The sequence below is a fragment of the Myotis nattereri genome, assembly GCF_964212035.1.
Source record: "Myotis nattereri genome assembly, chromosome: 19".
NCBI lineage: Eukaryota > Metazoa > Chordata > Mammalia > Chiroptera > Vespertilionidae > Myotis > Myotis nattereri.
The window spans coordinates 25,364,732-25,372,161 of record NC_138095.1 but is presented as its reverse complement, the minus strand read 5'-3'; the positions used below and the strand labels follow the sequence as shown (position 1 = coordinate 25,372,161).

General features: G+C 63.3%; 1 protein-coding gene across 2 annotated transcripts; it reads left to right on the top strand.

The window, feature by feature from the left end:
* Positions 1 to 1,899: 1,899 nt before the first annotated feature.
* On the top strand, positions 1,900 to 6,393 carry CASTOR1 (cytosolic arginine sensor for mTORC1 subunit 1). 2 transcript variants are annotated; one of them, XM_081113838.1, is made up of 9 exons: positions 1,927 to 2,179; positions 2,767 to 2,837; positions 3,849 to 4,036; positions 4,123 to 4,255; positions 4,517 to 4,640; positions 5,233 to 5,346; positions 5,454 to 5,536; positions 5,624 to 5,718; positions 5,833 to 6,393. In XM_081113838.1, exons 1-9 carry the CDS (start codon positions 2,067 to 2,069, stop codon positions 5,899 to 5,901), a joined length of 990 nt encoding a protein of 329 aa, XP_080969964.1. In that variant the 5' UTR covers positions 1,927 to 2,066; the 3' UTR covers positions 5,902 to 6,393. The 2 variants fall into 2 exon arrangements, with proteins under 2 accessions (XP_080969963.1, XP_080969964.1); XM_081113837.1 differs by lacking the exon at positions 4,517 to 4,640 and having other exon boundaries at positions 1,900 to 2,179; positions 4,123 to 4,285; positions 4,872 to 5,346.
* The last annotated feature ends 1,037 nt before the right edge of the window (positions 6,394 to 7,430 follow it).

The window sequence follows — 7,430 nt, the reverse complement described above, 5'->3', positions numbered from 1 at the left end:
TCGTTCCACTTATTTATGCATTAATTGGTTGATTGTTGTATGTGCCCAACTGGGGATGGAAACCACAACCTTGGTGTATTGGCGACGCTCTAACCAACTGAGAAAGGTTGAGTGTTCATTCTGGGTTGGCTGCTGGCACCATAGGTGGGAGACCATGAATGCCCTTACATTTACAGCCCAGGTTTCCACTGATAGGAGGGGAGAAGGCTGGGTCTTTGATAACAAGCCACCTGTCGCTTACTGAGCACTTAGCATGGTCCATGCTGGGTTGGTTGCGTCACCAGCTGACCATCAGGTAGCTCTGTTATCTCCATTTGACAGATGAGGCAGCAGAGCTGAGTGAGAGGTAAGCTGGTCCCAGTTTGCACCCAGAGCCCCTCAGCTACCTCTCCTGGCCAGGGTGCCAGATGACCGGACTGCCATGGAGGGCCCAGGCAGGCTCTATGGTCACAACCTGATGACTGTTGAGGTTACGGACAGGGTGTCCCTGGGAGAGGCCCCCCTTCTGCTGAGGAAGCAGCTTTTCCAGTCAAACAATAGCGGTTGTTCTTGGCAGGCCACCAGGCGAGGCTGGGCTATGGAGGGAGCGGGCGCGAGAGGGAGGAGTAGAGCCTCCCTGGGAGCTTTCAGGCACCTCGGGGCTTTAGTCTGGAACATCTTGTTCTGGTACAGCTGGGTATACTGAGGCCTGGGAGGTCAAGGGTCACATGAGCCTGTCAGGGCAGGCCATCACTTCCTGCTTCCCAGCCCTCACACCTGTGGTTTTCCCACCCGCTCTGCACCATTGGTGAGAAGAGGGCTTCAGCCTTTGAGGTCAGTCCCCTCCCCCTGACCCTCTAGGGGACAGGCCAGGATGTGGTGGCTGCACAGTGTTCCACAGGAACCCACTGAGCCAGAGAGTCCAGGGAGGGGAGGCACTGTGCCACTTCCATCCGCCTACAGTGGAGGCTCCCAAGCAGGCAGGAGGCCTGTGTAGGCCTGCTGGGTCCCAGTCAGGCCTGAGGCCTGCGTTAACCTGCTTGGTTCAAAGCCTCAGATCTGAGGCCTGAAGGTGCTTGAGCCAGACAAGGGCCTCCCAGAGCATGCTTAGTCCTGCTACTGGGCCAGCCTGGGTGGGCTGATGCTTACTCAGCCGTGGGGTCTTCTTAGACCCGAGGAGGCCTAAGCAGAACCCAGTCCTCATGTCAAAATGAGCCCAAGTGGGTCCTAACAAGCCTCAGATCTGGGGCATCTGCCAGTGCTGGGGGCCTCCTTGGGCACAAAGCAAGTTTAGATATGCTCAGGCTGGGGGTTTCGTCTAATGGCTGCTGGCTTAGGGAGGCTCAGCAAGGCTCAAGCCTCAGGTCTGAGAACACTACCCAGGGAGCCCCAGATGCCTGGGCCCATCCTCGGAAGTCTGAGCCTTGGGCATTACTGGCCTCGGTCTTGAGGGGCCTCCTTACCCTGGCTGCCTTCAGCACCCTACCCAGCAGTAGGACAGAGGTGGGTGGGGCCCTGAATATCTCTGCGACCCTGGTGGGGAGACGGATCCCACGAGAGGAAGGAGGAAGAAAGGTGCCAGGATACTTTGTTGGGAGAGAATCGTAGGGTTCCTGGGGCTGCAGAGTAGACCCTCCCCCTCCACGCTTCAGGGTTTTGGAGGCAGCGCCTCAGTGACAATCATAAGACCCGCATGAGGGCCTGAAGGACAGAAAGGACCCCACGTTTCCTGCAAGCTTCGCAACCAGGATCCACCGCATCTTGCAGAAAGGGTGGAGCTCCGAGAAGAGGCGCGGCCTGGGCGGGGTCTGAAGGGCGACGGGGCGGGGTCAGCTGGCGATCCTTAAGCCAATGTTAACGGGGTGGAGGCGGGGCTCTGTTGGTAGGAGGGGGCGTGGCCTCCTCTGATAGGCCGCGCTCCTCGCAGGGCGTAGCCGGCGCGGAGCCGGGCTGGGCGGGTCTTAGGCCTGGTGGCCGGCGTGGACTGGCGTGAGCAGCGGCTCCTTTAAGCCCCCGGCCCCGCCCCCCGCCCCGTCCTCGGCGTGGCCCGGGTCTGGCCGCGGAGGGGTCGGGTCCGCGGGACCGCGATGGAGCTGCACATCCTAGAGCACCGCGTGCGGGTGCTGAGCCTCGCCCGCTCCGGCCTCTGGCTCTACACCCACCCGCTCATCAAGCTGCTCTTCCTGCCCCGCCGAAGCCGGTGCGCGCGCGAGTTCGGGGCCACAGATGAGGGTGGGCTCCACTAGCGCCCCGGGACGGGGTCGGGAGGGTAGGGACGCCGCGGGGCCCGCGGGGACGGGCGGGGAGGGCCCATCCCCTTCCCGCCCCCCCACCGCGGCCGCCATCCGGCCTGGCCTCACCCTCCCCGGGACCGCCGCCTATCCGGGCCACTTTAGCGCAAACAGCCTCAGGTGGGCGATGCTTAACTCCGGGCGGAGTCACATGCGGTGTCCCTTCCTGGGACTGCGGGGAAGGATCCCTCCCAGGCGCCTCCCCTCGGGACAGAGGGGCAGGTCTAGGCGATGCCAGGTCCGACGCCCCGGGGCTGTCGCCGCGCGCGGGGCAGCCTCTCCTCCGGGAATGGGGGGGGCGGGGGGCGGGGGCGCTCCTACGGGGGAGGGAGAGGGGAGACAGCTCGCGATTCCCGAGATGGGGCGCATTCCCCACTGGGAGGAAACGGAGGTTTGAAGGGGCAGGGGGCGCCCGGCCAAGGGGTCTCTGCGGGCGGATGGAGCGGTCTGCACACCCCTCCTCCCAGCCCAGCCTGAAGATGTCTCCCCCCTCCAGGTGCAAGTTCTTCAGCCTGACGGAGACTCCCGAGGATTACACGCTCATGGTGGACGAGGAGGGCTTCAAAGGTGGGGCGGGGCTGGGGAGGGCGGCCGTGCTTCCCTCTCGGCGGGTTCTCACAGATGCTGGGGTCCAGTGACTCAGGGCTGAGGCTTGGACTCCACGGCGGGCGGGCGGGCGCACTGGCTGGGCGCCCTTGAGCAAGTCATTTCCCCTCTCCGAGCTGTTTGTTTCCTCTTATTTAAAAGGGGTGTAGTGAATGGTTCTGATCTAATGGGGTCCCCCGAGGGTTTTATAAACAGGCTGCGTGTGACGGGCACTTGGCAGCGCCAGCCTGGCAGCAGGGCCTCGGGTATGCGTGCTGCCCGCATCAGGGGTTCCCGCCCCTGTTCCCCCCGCCCCCCCTGGCCATTATTTTTCCCTGGATTTCTCTCCCTGGTGCTGGCCATCTCTTCCCTGACTCTCTGGGAACTCCAGGCGGCGATGAGGGCTGGGGAGGGACTGGAGGCAGGGAGCAGGCAACCAGCCCAGGGCAGGGTCCTGGGGGCGGGTGGGGAGTGGGGGAAAGGGGCCGCTTGGCTGTGCTTGGGCAATTAGCAGCCACCCTGGCCCCAGCCCCTAGTCTGGACTGGACGCCAGCCTGGGCCCTCCCTGGCCTCTGGAGCTGACGTCTGGCTCCTACTCCTGTCAGCCTGGCCTATCCAGGCTGGAGGCCTGGAGTCTCAGGCCAGCCAAATGGGGCTTGACCCATCTCCCACTGCACTGCTTCAGGCCTTAGTTTCCCTGTTTGTTCTGCCACGAAGTTTGGGTCTGTTAAGAGGGAAGGGCATCCCTCAGCCAACCTGATCTACTGGCGCCCCCTCCTGGCACCACACGGTATAAGGCCCCTGTTAACCCACAGAACACTGTCAGGAAGTCCATGCCCTCACCCCCTTTTACAGAGGAGGAAACGGAGACTCAGAGAAGGTAAACCACTTGCGCCAGGTCAACAGCAAGTAGATGGCGGAGCGAAGGCACAGACAGGGGAAACGAGGGGTCGGCCCCGCAGGCCCTGACTGGTCCGCGCCCTCTGCCTGCAGAGCTGCCCCCCTCGGAGTTCCTGCAAGTGGCTGAGGCCACCTGGCTGGTGCTGAGTGTGTCGTCCCACAGCGGAGCGGCGGTGCAGGCGGCGGGGGTCACGAAGATTGCCCGCTCGGTCATCGCGCCGCTGGCCGAGCACCACGTGTCTGTGCTGATGCTGTCCACCTACCAGACGGACTTCATCCTGGTGAGCTTCCCACGGCTGCCCGTGTCGGGAAGGGTGGGTCTGGCTGCCGGGGGACCCGCGTGATCCGCCATCTTCCTGTGGCCCAGGTGCGGGAGCAGGACCTGCCCGTGGTGATCCACACGCTGGCCCAGGAGTTCGACATTTACCGAGAGGTGGGCGGGGAGCCTGTGCCTGTTGCCAGGGACGATTCCAGCAATGGCTGTCCCCGTGCTCAGCATGGTGAGGGCACCCTCTGGCACCCAGACCTGGGTGGGGGGGCTCCTCTTCCCACTGGGGCCCGTTGCTTGTGTGGGGAAAGACTCGCTGCCACTGATCGACTGCCTCGCAAGATAGGGGCACGGGGCTGGGGAAACCAGAGCAGATGGGTGACTGTAGAACAGGAGGCTACGCTCAACCCAGGCCCCTCCCTGGCCAGCCACCAGGGGGCGCCCCAGCCCATGGGCCTTCTCTCACTCTCCACCTCCTGGTTCCCCCCAACAGGGCCCAACCCCACGGTGCATCCTATCCAAAGTCCACAGAACCGCTTTTGTGTCCTCACGCTGGACCCCGAAACACTGCCCGCCATCGCCACCACCCTCATCGACGTCCTCTTCTACTCCCACAGGTGGGCCTCTTGCATCTAGTCCAGGGGTGGGCAAACTTTTTGACTCGAGGGCCACAATGGGTTCTTAAACTGGACCGGAGGGCCGGAACAAAAGCATGGATGGAGTGTTTGTGTGAACTAATATAAATTCAAAGTAAGCATCATTACATAAAAGGGTATGGTCTTTTTTTTCAATAGTTTTATTCATTTCAAATGGGCCGGATCCGGCCCGCGGGCCCACGGCTGATCTAGTCTCTCCGTCCTCACATCATTGTCCTCCGTGCTCTGTCCCACCGCCTCCGTGCCCTTCACTGGTGTTTGGGGACGGTCCCGGTGCCACAGTTGGAGCCCGCTCCTATGGTGTGGGCAGAGCCACCCTGGAGCCATGCCCTGGTCAGGCCCTCTGGCCATGGGGTCCTTTGGAACAGACAGGGTTCATTGTCCTCCCCAGCCACTCCCCCACCTGGCACCATCAGAAGCTCGGGGTCCTAGGACAGGGAAGGAAAGTGGCCCAGAGACAGGGGGGGCCTGCTCAGGGGTCTCGGGGCCGACTGGAGGGAGATGGAGTGGGCCTGGGACCAGCAGCGTACCTGAGCCTCCTGTCTATCACCAGTGCCCCCAAAGAGGCAGCCCCTGGCGAGCCTGGACCCAGCTCCATCACGTTCTTTGCCTTCTCCCTCATCGAGGGCTACATCTCCATCGTCATGGATGCGGAGACACAGAAAAAGTACGTGACCCCTGACCGAGGGTGGGCCGCCGATGCTAAGCCAGGCCCAGGGAGGAAGGAGGTGGAGCGTCAGACGCTGAAGTCACCAGTCGCGCCTGCCTCCCCAGGTTCCCCAGTGACCTGCTGCTGACCAGCTCCTCGGGGGAGCTGTGGAGGATGGTGCGCATCGGAGGACAGCCCCTGGGCTTCGGTGAGCGCCGCGCCCTGTGCGTGGGGGGCTGGGGAAGGGATGTGGAGCGACCAGCGTGATCCACACGGACCCCCCCTCCACCCGCAGATGAATGTGGGATCGTGGCCCAGATCGCGGGTCCCCTGGCTGCGGCTGACATCTCTGCCTACTACATCAGCACCTTCAACTTCGACCACGCCCTGGTGAGCACCCCGGGGGGGGGAAGGGGCTCCCGAAGGGATGCTGAGGCCCATGAGGGTGGAGGGAGGAGGGAGGAGGGAGGAGGGTGACCCCTTCCTCCCCCGACCTGCCCACAGGTGCCCGAGGACGGCATCGACAGCGTCATCGAAGTCCTCCAGCGGCGGCAGGAGGGCCTGGGCTCCTGAGGCCACGGGGGAGCCGCAGCCCCTGCGCTCGCCCCTCACCCCCAGGCTTCCAGAGACTTCTTTAAGCTATTTCCCCAAGCTCTGGGTGAGCCCACTTCCCGCTCCTTCCTCCCCCACTCATGCAGGGGGACCCCCCTACTCTGTATAAGCTGCGTGCAGGCACCGGCTCTCACGTGGACGCGCGTGTCTGCCCACACCGGGAACACGGTGCTCTGGGCTTCCACCGGGAAGCCCTCAACCCATCGCTCCCCACCCAGCCTCGGCGTTTGCACATTCCCTGCCTGAGGCTGAGCCACTCCCCTCCGCACCCGGGCCGGCTGCTCCCTGGACAGGGCCCTCGCCTCCGTTCTGCGTCTGGTCGGGTTGCCTTCCCCGACCAGCTGGGTTCTGACAGTGCCTTCCCCTCAGGGGGCCTTCGAGAAAAGTATTTTTACGTCTCTCTGCTCTTTTTTTTTTTTTTTACCAACTTGTTAATAAAGGGCTTGTAGTGTCCAGGCTGGTCTTTGGGGTTGCCTGACCCCACCTCGGGCCCCACTGCCTGCGGTGCTGGTTCCCCGTGTACCATCCCGTTGTCGATGCGGAACCGGAGCTTCAGGACGTGAAGTGACTTAGCCAGGGTCACACGATTCCCACCCAGGACCGCCTGGCCCTGAAGTCTGGGCTCTTTCTTCATTCCTTGCTGCTCCCAGAATAGCCCAGAAGGTCCTGAATGCAGGTAGAAACTCCAAGACCTCCTGCCTGGGGACCCCCAGCTTTCCCTCCACCACGGGCAGGGCTGACCAGTGGTGACACCCCACGGAGGGCCCAGGAACCCCTTTTCCTCTGGGCCGCTGCCTGCTTGCTGTTGGGCCATGCCCGCGTCTGCCTGTCCTTTGCAGGAGGCCCTCTGGCCAGGAGATCTTCAGTTCCTGCCCCAGGGCTCTCCTGGCACCGAGCGGGGAGGGGGCCAGCCCCAGTGGGAACAGGGGGGCAGGATGCCTGAGGGGGGCCATCTGGAGCCCACTCTGTTCTTTTTTTTTATTGATTTCAGAGAGGAAAGGAGAGAGAGAAACATCAGTGATGAGAGAGAATCATTGATCGGCTGCCTCCTGCACGCCCCCTACTGGGGATCGAGCCCACAACCTGGGCATGTGTCCTTGACTGGAATCAAACCTGGGACCCCTCAGTCCACAGGTCCATGCTCTATCCACTGAGCCACACCAGCCAGGGCCCACTCTGCTCTTGATGGCTGCACGCCTGGGCCAGAGGCTCAGTCAGCACATCTGGCCCCACGTTTCCTGTCATGGAGGGGCCGCCTCCCGCTCTGAGCTGGGATTCCACTGGGGCCTGATGGGGCCCCACAGATGCGGCGGGAGGTTATCAGGTGCCCTCAGCCCAGGCCCGCCCGCGCTCAGGAAGGGAAGAAGGGTGTGACTTCGTCGTACTCAGCTTGCGGTGGCTCCCCAGAAAAGTCATAACGGGGCCCCGGCCTCTGGCAGTGCGCCCGCCCTGGCCCTGGGGACCCGGGGGCCTGCAGATCAGAGGAGCTG